Here is a 19,187-nt window from a genome sequence, read left to right as displayed (position 1 = left end):
CCAACAAGGTGATCAGACACGAGTACAAGTCCAAGTTAGGGTGTTGAGGTCATCTTATTCTTGTTTTGTATTATAAAAAAGATTATGTTGCTCTAGAAAACAGATAACTGTGGGCTTATTTCTAAAACTGATTTCTTGGCCCTGCCAGTTAAAGTGATAATGAAGCTACAGATTAAACTCTTTTCCCAATAAAAATGGAAATTTTTTAAGGAAGTGCAGCAAAATTTATTTTAGGTTAAGTCTATCAGACAAAATGTACTGTTCCCTTACCATCATGGCTATAAAAGCAGCCTTTCCAAGCCTTCAGAAAAACAAGAAAAGACAGAGTGAAGCTTCTACTAAACCATTACCTATTCTGTTAAAATAAAAAAGACTCAAGGGTCTCTTTCTTTAAAATCAGAAAACAAAAAGACCCCCGCAAATTGGTTAGACACAAAAACTGGATGTACCACTTTCTAAAACTGGATGTACATTTTCTGGATGTACCTAACCATCAATAAAAATAGTGATTTGGAAAATCTGAGATAAAATGTTACCATCAAGATCATTTTCATAAACCCCCAGGAGAGTGGTCAACACACTAGATAATATTGTCAGGTTTAGCTCATCCCGCCCTTTGTAGGGACCCTATGATGATGTAATAATAAAACAGTTGCAGATTTTCAGAATCATCAACCTGTTTACCAGACTCACAGGTCTGGGACAGGCCACGGGTTGGCGGCACGTGGAGAGAAAGCACGGGGCCGCCAGCAAAGGGCCCGACACCCGGGCGTAGGTCCTCGCTCTGCTGCACACCAGCTAGCCTGGTGGAGGCCTATGCCCTAACCCTCATGCATTCAGTGGAAATACTAGTGATATCTGCTTGTCAATAGTGATGCTCAAGTAAGGGAACCTGTGGGAAATACTTCTTAAACTTTAAAGGGCTATTTAGACACTCCTTATATATGAATCCTGTGTGCAGATAAGGCAGGGATTTGTAGTTCTAATCAGTGGGGGGATAGAAACAGCTCGGAGACGGCTAACTAAATACCACTGAAACCTCATCCCATTATATTTGCTCACTGGTCTAACTGATGTAACTCAACAAAGGAATCTCTGCTCCCTCTCAGCTTGCTCTCTGGGTCCATCCTATTAGGATGCACCATCATAGAGACGCGCTCCCTATTCCATATGAGTAGTTCACGTTTGTATTCTCCGCTGCTACAACAGAGAACTTTCGAGATGTCGAAAAGTCAGCTCTTGGGCTCATGCTACCTCTGAACACACCAGTGACAAGTCTCAAAACTGGAGGAAGTAGTTCCTAAGTTTAGAGCAGGATGACAGAAATATGGCCCATTTCTGGCCCAGTAAATCTTTCTGGTAGACATAAAATAAAAACTAGTTTGACATGCTCGAGACGACAGCTGTTTTTGCCTTTCCAGAGTGTCCCTTTGGGTAAAGGGATCTGTCCCTTTCTTTTAACCGCTCTCAGGATGTGTGCTTTGGGTAGGGCCATCCTCCCGACACTAAAGGTTGCTGGTTTTTCAGATAGGTTTCAGACACACCTGTGTAAGACATACCTTCACCAGTGAAATTCAATTTTGAAAGCCTGAACAATGCAACTGCCTAATTCAAGGTTTCACAGAAAGCTCAATACAGGGCTCCAGTGATAAAAGGATCCAGTTTCTCTCACTTTCGGCTCTGTTCTTTCAACACTGGCTCGTCTTGGGAGTGTTCTCCTCTCAGGGCTGCACAGAGGCCAGCAGTAGCTACAGCGTTCCTTTTCATGGAAGGGCCTTTGTCCTAGCATAACTAGCCGAAGTCCCGATATTTGCTGTTTGGGTTCACGTGGATCACATGCCTGCCTGACCATCCTTGTGATGGGCTGCATGGGCGGGGGGCTCAGCTCTTGCGCCCCACTCCTGAAGCCTCAGGGAAAGGTATTGGCCACAGGACACACAGGTCTTGAACATGGTTTGGGGCAAAGGGGAGAATGAATAGTCAAGAAGCAAGCATGCCCGGGGCCATTCCATCCGGTAAGCGATCTGGATTGTCATGTATGTGAGAATGGTGGTTTAGTTTGGTTTAGTTTAGTTTAGTTTTAATTTATCTTTTTCAGTGTAACAGTATTCATTGTTTTTGCACCACACCCAGTGCTCCATGTAATCCGTGCCCTAATACCTACCACCTGGTTCCCCCAACCTCCCACCCGCCCCCCCCCCTCCTTCAAAACCCTCAGATTGTTTTTCAGAGTCCATAGTCTCTCATGGTTCACCTCCCCTTCCAATTTCCCTCAACTCCCTTCTCCTCTTCATCTCCCCATGTCCTCCATGCTATTTGTTATGCTCCACAAATAAGTGAAACCATATGATAATTGACTCTCTCTGCTTGACTTATTTCACTTGGGTTTAGTTTTTGATAGATTTTCATCTCATGTAGCCGTTTAGGAGGGAGAAATAAACCTTGACAAAGGTAGATGTGCACTAGACACTCCTCTCTCTATGTTAAACACAAATTATAACCCTTTAAAAGGGATCTTCTCAGATTTTGAAATTTATCTTTTTATATGAAATTATACAATTCGTTCACTGTGTTTCAAGTGCCCACAACTGAAAAGAAAAATAGATGAAATGTCAAACATTTCTAAGAATTAACAGGAGAAAAAGCAGTCATATAGATGACATGGAAGAAAGCATAAAGAATCAAGACACTGCAAAGAGAGTATGTAATCTGACTTTAGTAACTATTTAGCACTGAACATGAAGGTAAGTTTCCAGTCTTAAAATTTAATTACACTTTCGGCTAGAGGAACAGCTACAGAGAAGCCCATCTACTTTCAAAGGTGCAGACTTTATTCTTATTTATTAAACTCGAGTCTTTCCCATTTATTTTTCAGTAACAAGCATCCTTGCCTTCCATAATTTCTTCCCATCTGCCATTCATCACAGCTCTGTATGTACCTTAAGAACACGTTAAAAATGTTCGGAAACCAGCGTCATGATTCCCCCGGCCAGATTTTTGTTACTGTTTGCTTCATATTTGCTTGGCATCCTATCAGGACATCTTGGAAAGGGACAGCCCCACATTTGTTACTGTAAAGGTAAACCATCTGAGCATCTGCAGCAAAGTGTCCCAAGCTGCTGGGTTTACGAAGCGAAGGGCACCACAGGTCCACCCCCGCTCTGCAGGGGTTTGGGAGTGCGTATGCACGCAACCGCACAGGCAGAGCTCACTTCAGTTCTCACAGCGTCAGCCAGGCCCCAGACTCCAAACTGTCACCCTGGCTGGCCTGCACGGTGCCTCAAATGCCACCACAGGAGGCCCATTCATTAGGATTTCAGTACTGCCTATGCATCCACCTCAAACTGCAAGGTTTATTCAATGACCCCAATAACCAGCCATGCTCTGAAGCCTAAGAGCTGATAGAAGGTGCTAGGAGGTCGAAAGGACTTGGAGTGTGAGGAAGGCTATGAGGTGGAAGGAGTGGGGACAGGCCCAAGTTACTTCTTAGGGTCTCAAAAAAGAAGGTCCTAATGGTCAGCCCCGTATAGGTAAGTACAAAGGCTATATATAGACGATTAATGGTGGAAAACAACCGAAATTTGACATTCCAGGAACAGAACCCTCAAAACATGAATTTTCATAAAGAAAATGAGACTTTCTTCTGAGTTTCCCTTTTCCTGTGCAGGAATTCAAATGGGCTTTAGCCAGAGAAATATTTGCTTCATGTTAGTAAGAACATTCCATTGGATGAAGTAGAATGGTCTTTCAACTGAAAATATCGCTTCACCATCTTTTTCCAAATGGAGAGACCTAGGGCTTACATGTAGCTGATTCACTGAATTCACGGATTTTCAATTAATATTTTATAACGATTCAAGTACATACAGGAAGGGCGCCTGGCTGACTCAGCCAGTTAAGCATCAGTCACGACCCTGGGATCGAGTCCTGCATCAGGCTCCCCACTTGGCGGGGAGTCTGCTTCTCCCTGTGACCATCCCCCCTCTCATGTTCCCTCAAATAAATAAAACCTTTTTTAAAAAATGTACGTATAGGAAAACAAAGGATTTATAAAGATACATTTATGGTTTCATTAGTGTCATTTATTTCTGGATCATGCACAAAGACAATTCCATCAGTACATTTATTATATTATCCACTTTAGTGCTTATAATAATATGGTCATCTTCACTTGGATATTTGAAATGTTGAAGTAGCATATTCACTGTTGTTAGTGCATATCTCAAGTGGAACTCCAGGTTACTTATTTGTAATTAGAATTCAAACAAATGTCCATGTCTCTGAACAACAAACACCACTGGCAGACGTGGCAGGAACTGAGTAAGGATACTTAAAGCAGGACGAAACCCTTTCTTCAAACAATAGTATGACTGCAATAAAGGAAATGCCGATGTGAACCACAGGTTTTTTGCATTCTGCCTTTCCTGGATAAATTTCACAGACTCAAGAAACAAAGACCCTCAAGCTTTTCACGTTCCTTGCTCTTTGAGGGAAAGGCCAAGGACAGCACCTCCTTCTGCGGCAAGAACTCGAGGCTAGTTGCCGGCAGACCTGGGGTGAAACCCTGAACATGGTGACCTTGCCTGACCTCTGTGTGTCTACTGTCTTGATTCTACACCTGAGTCTGATCTAAACCATCCCTGGTGCTGATCTACAGTTCACAGGTCCTGCAACTCCTAGGAAACTGGAGGCCGAGGGAGCACACCAGATAGGACAGGGGTTCTCCCAGTGTGGTTCCTACAGCATGACCACGTGAGAATTTTTAAGAAATGCACATTTGGGGCCCTGCCCAGAGCCACACTGGATCAGCGATCTCTGATTTGGGAAGCAAGTCCTCCAGGTGATTCTGACGTACACAACACAGTATGAGAACCACTGGATCAGACCAAAACCACAGTTAAGAAATTCGCAGTTCCAAACACAAGGCAAATTAAATCAGTCTAAACTCTATCATTAGGTTCAGTTTGTCAGCTACGCATTACTTTTTCAGGGTTATGTCACTGAAGGCATTTCAAACATTCTTTGAAAATCCTGAAAAGAAATAGCCACAGAGATAAAATGTAGGGCAATTTTAGCTACTAATAGTCAGTGACAGTTTTACCCACTAATTCAGAAAGTTGGGATTTTAAATTTTTATTTTTATAAATGAAATTTTATAAATTTTTATAAATAAAGCTATTTATTAAGGAAAAAATCATTTCCTAACTATAGAAGACTTTCTCTTCAACCTTGTGAATAATGATTTAATAAAAGGCATATTCAGGTTTGTAACATATACTAAAAGATGGATGTCACCCATACGAAATTTTATAATAGTACACAACAAGGGATTTTTACACTGTCAACATAATAAATTGAAGTTCTGAGTTATCTGCACACTATAGTAACTGTAATTACTTCTCATATGTGGATACCTTGTGTTTCCATTTCTAGTTTTATAAGAATCAAGAAAAATTTACATACGTAGTAGCTCCATATTCCACTCTGGAAAAAAAATCACAATTAAATATGCAATTATTTTCTATGTGAAACATATAAATTAAAATAAATAACTTTATGAATTATTAGATAAATTATTAAATAAATAATATTTTCTTCGCTAAAGTATCCTGATCTTTCCCAAATTAGCTAACCAACACACCAAGAGGACTGTCAACCCTCAAAATCTAGTCTTCTATTTTCTGAGATTAATTAAGACTTAGGCTACTAAGAGAAAAAGAACTCTATGAACTGCCCCATACTATGTTTTTAAACATAGCTGCCAGGACATCAAAAATGAGCTACACTATGGAGAAAATGCCTCAAATGATACAGTGAAAATCACTGACTTGGAAAATGCAAAAAATCTGACATACATTTTATCATTTCTTTTCCATTATTATAGGTTTAAAAATAAAGATTAAAAATTTCTAATCAGGAATAATGTACCAAAACCGAAGCACCAAATGTACCAAAATCTGGCAAGAATCTGTTAATGAGGTAACTCTTTCAGATTTGTTTTATTTTAACAGAACCTTAGTTCTTAGGGCATTTATCCAAAGTCGCTGAACTAGTTTTATTCTACTTGAAGACAAAGTCATTTCCGCAGCAGGGCAGCTTCAACCAGAAAGATGTCACTACAAAAAATGGCTTACGGTCACTGCAGTCATCTAGACTCAGACGCCAGGGTCAGCATCACACAACTCAGGAAATGCTAAATACGCTTAATATACAGATACACATTTAACACTGTATCGTATCCTCACTGCATGTTTCAAGCTGAACAAACTATTGTGATACACACTCTATTTTCTTTTAGAGAAAAGAGCCGTTCAAATATATTGTTTACAACACTCAGAGGTACACCTATACCCTAAAAAGTCTAACACTAGTAAATTCAGCATTTTTTTTTTTAACAAATTTTTATCAATGTGTTCAGATGTTGGATTTCTAGAATATCTTCACAAAGATTCTATAAACCAAATAATCTGAGCTGGTTAAAAAGGATGACGAAATGAATTCAACATTTAATATAGCTTTTATTTGTTTTAATTTGGTAAGTGGAGAATGTAACGCTTTCAAGGCAAACTCTGGGTTATTTCAGTCACAAGTCCACAGTTAACATGATTCTGAAGCACAGTCTTATCTTCAGTATCTACTCACCCTACACAGTCACAGCTAGAGAAATCCATGTACATATATATTTGTTTTCAACAACTCGGGATTTTCAACAACTCGGGATTCAGATTTTATAGTCTCACACACTTCAAAATGTATCCATCTGATGCAGGATATAACCATAAGAAGATAAAAATTCATGCAATGATACTCAGCTTTTGTTTTGTTTTGTTTTAAAAATTAAATCCAGTATTTGATCATTCAATGCCATATCAAGTGCACTGAATATCTAAAATAAAACAAGTGCCAATTTTATCATGAATTAATAACATATTTATTGTCTTGAAACCAAACAGGCCCAAGTTACTTTTTTCTTTCTTGAGTCAGCTATTAACTCATTTCTCTCAAACTTCCTGTGTAAGAAAAAAACAAGCTAGTTCCTTTCTGTTTTGCACTTTCAAGAGATGGTAGAAGGTTTAAGGTAGGTATGTTCTTGATAATTCAGAGTCAGAAAGTACTTCCTCCTGAGCAGAAGGTTCATAATCCCCTGCGTTTTCCACCAATTCAGTATCTAAGTCGTCATTACTTTCTGCACTGTAATCCACTTCTTCAAGGAATCGAGGCTCATCTTCATCCAACACGTAAGTGGTAGGGCTGTGGCCAGAGCACATAGAGCACACGAGACTTCATTAGATCCTAAGGTTCTAATACAAGGTTATTTGACCACACAGGGTTAAATCTGATTTCAAAATAATACAAGTAGTTTGCGTTAGCTTTAAAAGTGTTATCCAAATGAAAAAGTTAAAGAGATTTATAATAGTTGAGACTATAAATGGTGACATGTTAAGTATTAATTGTACAACAAGGTTGTTGACATATACTCTACAATTAGACAGCTATAAAAAACAAGAGACTCCCCTATTTGGTTGCTTTTTTGTAGGACTTTGTATCAATTTGCAGGGCTAAACAGACCATTTCAGTAAGCCTTACTTTATTTATTTTATTAATTCATCCTTTATAAGAAAGTGCGGTATTTAAACACTAAAACCACTTATTCTAAGTCTATACAATGATTACTTGCCATAAAACAGCCCTTACGTGCTTCCTCCCAGTTTCCATTGGTCAAGAATAAAAATGAAAAACAAGTGAATGCTCCACACCCAGATTAATTACTTGCCCTTGGGACACAGAATAAGATATTTGCTTAAAAGCACTAAGTGCTTCTGAATATTTCATTAGGTAGGTTGGGATAAAGACAGCCTTTCCATCTTGATTTCTCCCCATCTGGGAGATTTTACACACACACACGTGCTTGCGTGCACACACACAGCGTTATCAAAGAAACACTACACAAACATTTCAATGTCCCCATTTTGTGACCAAAACCATCTTAATTTCACACAGATATATGTTTGATATCCCACCTGCTTCCAAAAAGGATTTCCCATCATGGATGCAATTAAAAGCTATAAAATCAGACAATAAAAAGGGAACAATAATCTGTTAAAATGAGCAGAGAAGCAAATGTCATTAGGCATCTAGAATGAAAGAAGTCCTGCATTGAATATGAAATTCAGTTCAGATTATCTCCAAGTCTAGGCAGGAAAGACAAGTTATTGGATTATACTGTTCTTGTTTTCTAAAAAGAGAAAGCAAAATTCATCCACTGAGATTATCTTTTTTCCCTAGAATTTTTTTTATCTTGCTCATTAAAAATATATTGCAAAACCCCCTTTGTCTTATGTAGCAAACTTCTTTAAAAGTTCAGAGCTTGCTCTGTGATGGAGTAGCCCTGATAAGCCAGCTGAGTGGCTTAAAGGACTCCGTGAGACTTTACGACTTACCTAACACTCACAAGTTTCATAGCTTTCAGGTATGCAACTGAAATATTTATGATGAATCTACTAGGTCTTTGGGGGAAAAAATGAGATTAGAAGGAAAAAATCATTTTTGTCTTCTAAAATGACCATTTTTTTTTTAAAACAGTAATTCACTCCTTCTTGAGTCTGGTGTTTCAAATTCTCAGGGTGTCCCAGGACTATTAGAACAGACTCTCAGGACAGATGGAGGCTTCTGCTAGAGCAAAAGAGGGGGAAGGACAGAAATGAGGGGGGAAACTTGCTTACTTTCTTCCTAATAAGAAGAAATGATAGAAGAAATGATAGTGGAGATGCAAGGGAGGGGGTAGATTTCCTCAAAAGCCATGCACTCCACTGGTACAGGGGCTGGGGAAACCAAGCAGGACTGGAGAGGCTCACTCCACAGCAAGGAGGCACCGGGACCAGAGCAGCGCAGTTACCTGCAGCTTCATGGGGTCTCCTGACAGGTAGGTAGAGCACAGAATCCATGTGGTGGGTGGGTAGGTGAGGGGGCAAGCATCGTTCAGGAGATCTGCAGACAGTAGAATTCTACCCCCCATACCACCACCAAAGAAAACAGACTGGCACAAAGTAAACTGGTTACCGGAACCTCAGCCACTACACCGAGGTCAGGGCGAGGACCTAGTTCTACATGGGAAGCTGACTACTAGAGCATTAATCAACATGACCTAAGAGAAAGGGTTTAAAGAAAAAACCTAGTTTACAGGCTAGAAAACAGTCTTATAAGTTAAGGAAACAGAAGAAATATGGTTCAGAAGCAATAAAAATGCCCAGGATCAAACCAAAAAAGTTCCTAGCCATCAAGGAGACTTGGAACAGTGCTAGGATCAGACACTTAATAAGCACTTTTGTTAAGTCTAAGAAGCACAAGAAACCCCATAATAACGAATGCTCAGAAAATACTTTGAGCCTGTCAATTCCTGATCTTGGCTCCTTCATATGCTGCGACATAAACTCCATCCACGTCGTGGCATCAACCCTCATGATATCTAGCAATGGACCAGTTTCACACTCTGAGTCCATTCTCGGAACCCACACTGACCCTGCTATTTGATGCCTGTTTCTGCAGGTCCTACCGGACATGTTCCTAGCCTCAGCTTCATGAAAGTGTACCGTCTGTCTGAAATGCAGTGAGTCCATCTAGCAATGGCAAAGCAGCCCTCAGTGCTAACCTGCGCACCTGTGGCAGCAGGGAGAGTGCTGGCTAGGCCTAGGGTCAGAGCTGCAGGAATCCTGAGACAACAGGAACAGAGGAATTCAATCCCCATCACTCCCCTGAAAGCAGCCTTCTGGCCAGTGTTCCAGTTGCCACTCTCCAGTCCATTGTTTCTTGCCCTTAACTGGTAGAAATTCCAGCACTCCTCCCTTCTGGTGTGCCGCATTCCCCTCTGTCCCTGCTCACTGCTGATCAAGTGCTCTCCATCCTCCCTACTATGCCTCAAAAACAAGCACTTATAAAAATGCTCTCCTGGCGCGCTCTCTTTGAGTAAACTCCCATATTTTAAGTTGCATTCTGGTACTTCCAAATTCCAAATTTCAAGCCCTGACTTCACCCCTGAACTTGCACTCTGCACACAAGCACTTGTGAACAGGTTTGCGCGGCTATCTCACATATACCCCCACTGTATGTTTGCAAGGGAACTCATCAGACTCCCCCCTGCAAGCCTGCTTCCGCTTGCCCTCGTCCCAACATCATCCACTCAGTGAGTCATAAAACTACAATTCTCAGCAAGCAAGTCCTGCCAGCCAAGCTCTGAGCTACTTCTTGCCTCACATTTCACATCACAGACCTTCACTGATGTTGCTTCCTCTCCTCTGGACATGCTTCCCACCTTTTATCTCCCACCGACTCGTATTTCCTTCAAACTATAGCTCAGGCTCATCTGCAAATGTTCTTCCTTTATGAAAGCCCATCTCAGGCTAAGCGCCCTTTCTCTGCATTCCGTTTGTACCCCGCACATTCTGTCTGGTCCCTTCTCCCATGCAGGTGAAGCCACCTATTTGTGGGTCCATCTTCTCATAAGCATGTTAAGGTCAGGAGCTGTGACTTACCCACATTAGTAACTCCTTTCAGCTCCTAAGAGTACTCGACACATTGCAGGCGCAAAAAAAAATATTTGCCGAACTCCTTACGAGAAGCCTCAGGGCCCACAAGATCACTGCTTTTTATATTACCCCATCCCACTTATTATACTTTGTGTTATAAAACAAAAAAACGTAAGGCACAAGACCACAGCAATTCAGCTTTGCTTTTATTAGTAATTCCAACATGTTTTGAACAATGTACAACTTAGGAAGAGCCTTCATATACATTATATCTCACAATAACCTGCAGGGAAAAGAAAGACCTTAAGATAATCTGCCCTAGAGTTATAAAATAATCCCTTGACATCAGTAGAAAGGAATTCAATCACAAAATTCTGATCACAAAAAGAAACTCTAATCAGCACTCAATTATTTCCTATCACTATTACCTTTTTCCCATCACAACTTCTTTGTCCCTCTACTTTTCTTCATGTAAGCTTACTCCTGTTTCCCTGTTCTGCTTCATTCTCCAACAGCTGGCCTCTGTATCGTTGCCCTAACATCCTTCTTTTCTGGATTTTAATCAATAAGAAACATTTCATTCTAAAAGAGAATAGCATTTTAGTCCAAAACCAAATCCTTCTCATGGTGCTTCAGGAAAAAAAAAAAAAATCAAAACCTTCACCCAAATGGCTTTCTCACAGGATGAATTTGTTGAAATTCCCTGCTGTATGGTGTCACTACGATGTAGAAAAGGTTTAAAATTCCAACTAATTTCCAAAGATGAAAAATTGTGCTTCATTCAGATTCTGAAAGTATTCTGCCTATCACTATATTAACTAGTAAGCATATGCAATATTGAACCTAATAAATTCACCAAATCCCCTGATGTATGGCCAGCTACTTGCAGGAGAGCTGACTGGACATCTGAGATACCTGGACGCAGATCTTCAGCTCTGTTACCTATATACAAAAGCATGAAAGAAGCAAAACACTGGACCTGGAGTCAGAAATTCTGGGCCTGTGCCTCTCTTCTCCCACTAGCCAGCTGCATGACCCTGAACAAGTCACATACTCTCTCCAAGCACTGGCTTTTCTCCAGAATAAAAGCAGAGATAACTGTCAGCCCCACTACCTCACAAGTTGTTTGACTCCAATTAGGTAGTAAGTGTGAAAGCATCTGTAAATTCTTAAACTGTACAAATATAAAATGCTATTATAAAATTAATAAAACCTACCTTGTTACAGAAAAAAGCTAATCAGTTCCTAAAGGGCCCAGGTAATGGGCTGGCACCACACCAAAAGGACTAAAAATACTGCCTTACTTTTGTAACTTCGAATCCTCCCTTAACCTCCTACTCTTCTACAATTTTGAAACTAACCTACCTGTTTTCAGACAGCACAATAAAGATATCCTAGGGGAAAAATTCTGAAACTGATACACAAACAGAAATATACTCCATTGCCCAAATTAGCAGCAATTTGTGACTTGCTGATTATGTCTTTCCTGTATCGAATTATCAGGTCTCATGTGAAAGTAAAGGCTCTATCTGCCTAAATATCAGAGAATGTTTTATTTATATAATTTGATTCCCAGCTCATAAGAGATGTTTTATCTACTAAATATCAAAGCAAACAAAATTATCCATAGAAAATACAAGTTAACAATTTTGTCAGTCTTAAATGTCCACAGTGTATATACACAAGTATTTGCACATTCCTACACAGGTATATATACTCAACACACAATTAGAGTACAGAATTTCTAACAGGATCATCTATGGTGGAGGGGAAGGAAAGAAAGTTGTTAATTTACTGATATTTTTTGGACCACAAATATAACCAAGCTGCCTTCAAAAAACAGTCACTAAACTCCAACTGACTTTATATTACTATTGATCTAAAAACATTCCTTATACAAAGCGAAAAGGTTAAATAGTTGTTTTCTCAATAATACAGGACACCCTCAAAAGCTGAAACCATTCCCTTTTAGTAATTTTGCTTAGTCACTTGGAAGATACAAGATACAATGAAAGCACAGGGGAATTCTGGAGTCCAATCAATCTGGGCACAATTCCTGGTTTCGTTGAGAATTACCAGACAGATGACCGTGGGTCAATTCATCTCTGAGCCTCAGTTTACACATATGAAAAGGGGTAACAATACCATCTGTCTCTGATGGCTCTCAATAGAACAGAAAAATCTCGGAGATAATAATCAAACTTAACAGAAATTCAAAATGGGCATGCGTGTTTGGGTCCCAAGGCCATCCCTGGTCTAGTGATGTGCTAGCCAGACATACAGGATTCCGCACACAGCTGCATTAACAGCTGTGACGGATATTACAGTGAAAGGATACAAAGAAAAATCAAGAGAAAAGGTGCATGGGGCAAAGTCCAGAAGAACCCAAGGCAAGGCAAGGGCAGCTGCTAAGAGGCAGAGAAGTCATCAGAGCTTTCAGCAATTTCAAAGGATTGGAGGCAAAAATTGGAGTTCAGAGCTGCCACGTTTCCTGAAAAAAGGGAGTTGCAGAGATATGACCCCAACAGTTCTCCCCTGGAGGCGTGTGACAAATTCATAAAATACACAGTGCAAGAGGCTGAAAAGCAAAGCAGAAAGCAGCAAAACAAACAAACCAGAAAATAAACAAGGGAATCTGGGGCAGTATTGTGGTACTGAGGAAAGGCGAAGCCCTAGGCTTTCCACAGTGACCTCTGAAGGGCAACTACTTAGAGGGGGACACGTGAACCATGGCTAGACAAGTTTGACAAGTTTTGCAAACCCACCTCTAGTTAGCTCCGTCCCTTGCCAGACTGGGACCACCTGCCTACTCCATAGCCTGCCAGAGGACAGAATGAATCGTCTTGGAAACAATATGTATTCTTCCTTATTCTGATATACCATTTTCTTACTTTGACGTCTCAAACAGGCACTAAGAGGAATAACTTCATTCTTCCAAGAGGCTACTGAGAATATAGCTTATAAATATTAATAAGTACCTAAAATCATCAAATTCTTTACACTGCTGTCTTAGAGATTAACAATTACTAACTTCATACTTATCTGGATCTCAATGGTAAGGATCATTTCTTTTTCTTATGAGAAGCCTCAAAGCTTTCATTATAATCAAATCTGGCCTGGGGTCCTGAAGTATTCACATTAAGTTCCCAACTTATTTTCCCAGATGATTTTAATATCCTCTGTATTTGTAGGTACAAGAGCATTTCATTGACTTTGCACAAAAACACAAATGGTTCACTTTTAGTTATGAGCAACTATGATTTCCAGTGGACAGAAGAGATAATATGATCTTCAATTACATGGCATGATTTATCTCCCTAGAAAATATTCTAATCTAATTATAGCTGTAAGAATTTTCTACACAGTTACAATAAATGACACTCACAAATGAACACCAGACTCAAGCATGTGCCTCACAGCCATTAAAAAGGATTTTTTAAGGAGCAGCTTGATTAAACGGTAAACTATACATTTAAAATAAAGCACATTAATAACAGTAAGTTTGACTGCATTGCTGTAAATACTGCCATTAACATGTGGCCACAAACGGTCTATACTGACAGACTCTGTCCCTGACCAAACTTGAATTAGGTTCTTCTGAGTCCTCTTACAGACTAGGCCCTGACCTTGGGCTCTGTCCTCAGGGGCTCCCCTGCTTAGTCTAGCTGTGGTAAGAATCTTGCTGAGTCAGTTTTATCAAAATCCCTCACTCTCTGTATCTCATCAGTCTGGCCTGCTTTAGCAAAAACTCCATCAAGTAGGTTTAGCCAGAATCTCCCTTATATGTGAGTTCCTCTCAGTAATTTTCCATCCACCAAGCCCCCTCCCTACTCCCTGGCTGTAAATCTCCACCTTGCCTCACTGCCTTCACCCCTAGTAGCAGTCCTCCTGAACAGTCTGCCTTCGTAGTCTGTAACAGTGTCACAAATAAATTTCTCTTTAATAATATTAATTTAATTTTCTCAGAAGGAAAAGTTCTTACATATTTACAATAAACACTAGCTTCACATGAAAAAAGTACAGAAAATACAGAGGCTAATATTTCATTCTAGTGTTAACAGTCTGTAGCAATGAGTATCTTTGTACTACCTTACCAGTAACTTCCAGTCAGTCTCTGTGATAATGCTAGCAACAGAGGCAGAGCCTTTAACCAAGAAACATGATGATGTTAACTCATTCACATGCCTGTACTCATTCTCTATACCTGATGAGAAAAGTACTCTATCTTTATCAAAATGCATCAAATTAGATTTTTAAAAAAGTATTAACAAAAAAATAGAACAAATGCTAAGCATATTTTAAAGATTTTCTCCAGCTTAAGTCCTATTTATTTTATTAGTTGCATTAAGAACAATTTCTCACCAAATTTTCTAATGTCCATGCTGTATGCACAAATACAAATTAAGTGCCAATACATGCTACACCACAGATGAACCTTGTAAACAAGCTAAATGAGTGAAACCAGACATAAAAGACCATAAACCATATGATTCCATTTATCTGAAATATCCAGAACAGGTAAATCCAGAGACAAAAAGCAGATGAGTGGTTGTCAGGGTCTGGATATGACTGTTTAACGGGTATGAGGGTTTTCTTTGGGGGTGCTATGAGAAGTTTTGGAACTAGACAGAGGTGGCTGGTAGTTACACAATATTGTGAACATATTAAACACCATTTAATTGTTCACTTTAAAATGACTGATTTTATGCTTATGAACTTCATCTCAATAAAAAAAAGAAAGAAAACAGGTCAAAACACTAATTAGAAGACAGTCATTAGGCTTCATTTAAACACAGGCATATGTTTTTATTATGATAAGACACTGTATAGAGTTTGGCATTTTTCAACTTTGCTTTCCTATAATGTTTTAAATATATTCAAACTTCAAGTACTTCTACTGTATACATGATATCCTGAATGTAGTCCCCACTAACCATATCCTGATGTGCAGCACTGTTAAATGTTTTATTAATTCTCAAATACTTTAAATGAGACTCGCTGAGAGGACTCTTTAATAGCTCAGGTGACAGGTAAAATAAAACACTTCCGCTAAGTACAAAAATACTACCTAGTTGTAAGTTTTAAGAGTCTCATGCTCTACCGACTGAGCTAGCCGGGCGCCCTAGTTGTAAGTTTTAAATGAGCTCTACCAATATTCCCAGCTTTGACCTAAAATAAACACACGCCCCTAGGAAAGATACAATGCAGACTTAGTGTTACAGCCGATGAAATTTTTATTATACAACAGATACAATTAAGTAAAGTTAAAATGATTTATGTATGGTAATTTTCAATGAATGCTCTGGGAATATAAAACGTGATTAATTTTCAACCACAGGCTTTGCTGAAAAAGAAGTTCTATAACTTCTGGTAAATACCGTGAATCTCAAGAGCAACAAAGATGATTGTAAAAGAGTAACTTTTTAAAAGGATAATCCACAGGAAAAAGAAAACTGAAGAGGAAATAATAGCAGAGAAGAGACATCAACAAATGTTAGAAGATGAAAGCAGATGGATGAAAAATGAATGGGGTCTGAGTACCAACCTCTACTTTGCTCAAGTACTTACAACAGGGGAAGCCATGGGGAAAACGCTGATTTGCATTACAAAGTCAAAGGAAAGCTAAAATAATCTGGGCGATAACCTGGTTATCAGGGTGCAATTGAAAAGAGAATAATTGATTAAAAGATTTTATAAAGAGCAGTTAGACTTTCAGATCATCTTCCTCAGGTTATTCCCTAGTTTAGAAAGTGGGAAAGATGACTTTCTAAAAACTTTTATCAGAGAGGCTATTCAGTTAGGGCCAAAAGACAGAAATGAAGGTCAGGAGAGTAAGTGAAAGTCTGCTCAAAGGTAAGTCCAACTGGGCCTCCAGAATGACAGCTACTGGACCTTATGCCCCACGGCAACATTTTCTCAAAAATTTTTTAAATCACCTCCCAGTGCCCTGCAGGTATTTTTTCCCCTTAATCCCCCTAATTAAGTATAATTAATAATTAGAAAGCTAAAAGATTAGACCCAGCTAAAGAAAGGATAGGTGAATTAAAAGTTGGTTAGAAAAAGCACCTAACTCCGACAGTCAACAGGACTTGTGTTCACAGGATGCACAAGGCTATAATAAACAAAGAACCAAGTCTTAACTGGAATGCACAAGCACGCATGTGTGTGTGTGTGTGTGTGTGTGTTCAGCACAAAGGAAGCAGGCAAAACCGCCTGTCTCCCAGTCTTTCCCTTAAAAAGTTTCACTGGCATATTTTAGAAGCTGCAGCCTGAGGGCCAGACTTCTAATTTAGCAGGGATTGTGGACTGCCATCCTCTTCAGAGACTGGGGAAGTCAGCAGATACATATCCTGCCTTCTTCCGGCAGGGTGCTCCAGTAACCAAAATACGTTACATCTGACGCCTCAGCTATTGTGGCTGCCACTGAGGAGACAGATCTACAGACAGCCTGGTTCTAGAAGCCAGCAGGGCTTGCATCCATGAATCCCATGTACCCTATCGAACAAACAGTTCTTAGGCACAGAGGCACGTCCTAATAGCCATATAGTCAGGCTACCACAAAGGGAAGAGGCAAAAATACCCATCTCCCAGTTTTTCCCCGGAAGGGCTTAACTACAGACTTTTCTAGCTGCTGCTAAAAGGTCCAGCTTCTAATCATCCTGCATCTAAGCGCGATTATGATCCTCCTTTTTGGGATACTACTATAACCTGGGACCCTCAACCACTGGCACTAAAGACGAAGAAAGAGGTCTGGGCAATCACAAAAGCCTGAGACACAACTAGAAGCTCAAGTCAGAATAATGAATGAAGTTTATCTCCTACACAAGAACATTCTGCCACAAATTGGGAGAGATGGCTATTTCATCTAATGTGCAGAAACCAAAACAGAGAGTCATGGAAAATGAAGAAACAGAGAAATCTATTTCAAACAAAAGACCAAGATAAATACCCAGAAAGAGATCTCAAAGAATGCAGATAAATGATATACCTGATACAGATTTCAAAATAATGGTAATAAAGATTTTCAACAAAGTCAGGAGCAATGCATGAACAAAGTGAGAATTTCAACAGAGAGAAGATATGAAAAAATACTGTGTAGAAATCATAGAACTGAAGAATATAATAACTGAAAAATTCAATAGAGGCTTCAGCAGCAGGCTAGAGCAAATGGAAGAAAGCATCAGTGAACTCCAAAAGGGAAGCAGGATTCATCCAAAGAGGAACAAAAAGAAGAATGAAGAGCGAAAATTACTTAAGGGACTTAAGGGACATCAACGAACAAACCAATATATTCATTACAGAGGTCCCAGAAGAAGAGATAAAGGGACAGAAAGCTTATTCAAAGAAATAATGGCTGAAAATTTCCCTACCCTGGGGAAAGAAAAAGATATCAGACATCCAGATTTACGAAGATCCAAAATGATGAATCCAAAAAGGCCCACACCAAGACACATTATAATTAAAGTGTCAAAGTTAAAGACAAGGAAAATCTTTAAAGTAGCAAGAGAAAAGCAACCTGTTATGTACATGAGAACCCACATAAGATTATTAGCAGATTTTTTTCAGCAGAAATCTTGCTGGCTAGAAGTGAGTGGAAGGATTCCTACAAAGTGCTAAAAGAAACACACTCCCAACCAACCAGGAATACTTTTCCTGGCAAAGCTGTCAATCGGAATTGAAGGAAAAATAAAAAATTTTCCAGACCAAAAAAACTGAAGGAGTTCATCACCATAGGACTGGGCTTAAAAGAAATGTTAAGAGAGTTTTTCAAGCTCAAATGAAAGTATGCTAATAACAGAAAAACAAGTGACAGCATAAAACTCACTGGTAAAGGTGAATATATAGTTGCATTCAAACTGCATGTGAATATATATGAATATATGTATATGAATATATGTATATGATATATAATTACAATTATATTGTTAAGGTGAATATATAGTTACATTCATACTGTAATTTTTCAATGGTAGTGGGAAAATCATTTATGAATCTAGTATGAAAGTATTAAAAATAACCATAACTACAATAATTTGTTAATGGATATACAATGTAAAAAAGATGCAAACTGTGATGTCAAAAACAAAATGTGGGGAAGGAGGAGTTTTGGTATATATTTGAAGTTAAGTTATTATCAGCTTAAACTAGGCTATCATAAATATGTTTTATGTAACTCTCATGGTAACCACAACACAAAACCTATAGTAGACACACAAAAGATAAAGAAATCAAAGTATACCACTACACCATTCTCTGAAGTCATTAAATTTTTTATAGCCATGTTAAAAAAAAAGTATACCACTACAAAAAATCATCAAGTCACAAAGGAAGCAAGCAAAAAAGGAAGAAAGGAACAAAGAAATTACAAAACAGCCAGAAAACAAAGGACAAAATGGCAACAGTATGCCTATACCTATCAATAATTACTTTACATTTAAGTGGACTAAATTCTTCAAGCACAAAATATAGAGTGACTGAATGGATTTAAGAAAAAAAATGTTAACACCCAACTCTATGTTCCCTGTAAGAGATTCACCTCAGCTTTAAGGACACACATAGACCGAAAGCAAAGTGATGGAAAAAGATATTCAATGTAAATAGAAACCAAAAGACAGCAAGAGTCAGCGGCACTCACATCAGGAAGAAAAAAAAAATGAAAAAGAA

General features: G+C 39.0%; 1 protein-coding gene across 4 annotated transcripts in view; it reads right to left on the bottom strand.

The window, feature by feature from the left end:
• Positions 1 to 6,498: 6,498 nt before the first annotated feature.
• The window catches only part of AGTPBP1 (ATP/GTP binding carboxypeptidase 1), a 157,523-nt gene continuing 144,834 nt past the window's right edge, over positions 6,499 to 19,187 (bottom strand). For 3 of the 4 annotated variants that reach the window (XM_059141471.1, XM_059141474.1, XM_059141475.1), the window contains one exon: positions 6,499 to 7,251. In XM_059141471.1, coding sequence (XP_058997454.1) covers positions 7,074 to 7,251 — 178 coding nt within the window. In that variant the 3' untranslated portion in view covers positions 6,499 to 7,073. Of the gene's footprint in view, positions 7,252 to 10,716; positions 13,015 to 19,187 lie in introns of those variants that run through there. The other variant, XM_059141473.1, reaches the window with a different exon arrangement.

This window comes from Mustela lutreola, chromosome 12 (genome assembly GCF_030435805.1).
Source record: "Mustela lutreola isolate mMusLut2 chromosome 12, mMusLut2.pri, whole genome shotgun sequence".
Classification (NCBI taxonomy): domain Eukaryota; kingdom Metazoa; phylum Chordata; class Mammalia; order Carnivora; family Mustelidae; genus Mustela; species Mustela lutreola.
Note: the sequence above shows the minus strand (reverse complement) of the source record. Positions and strands in the feature narration are given on the sequence as shown.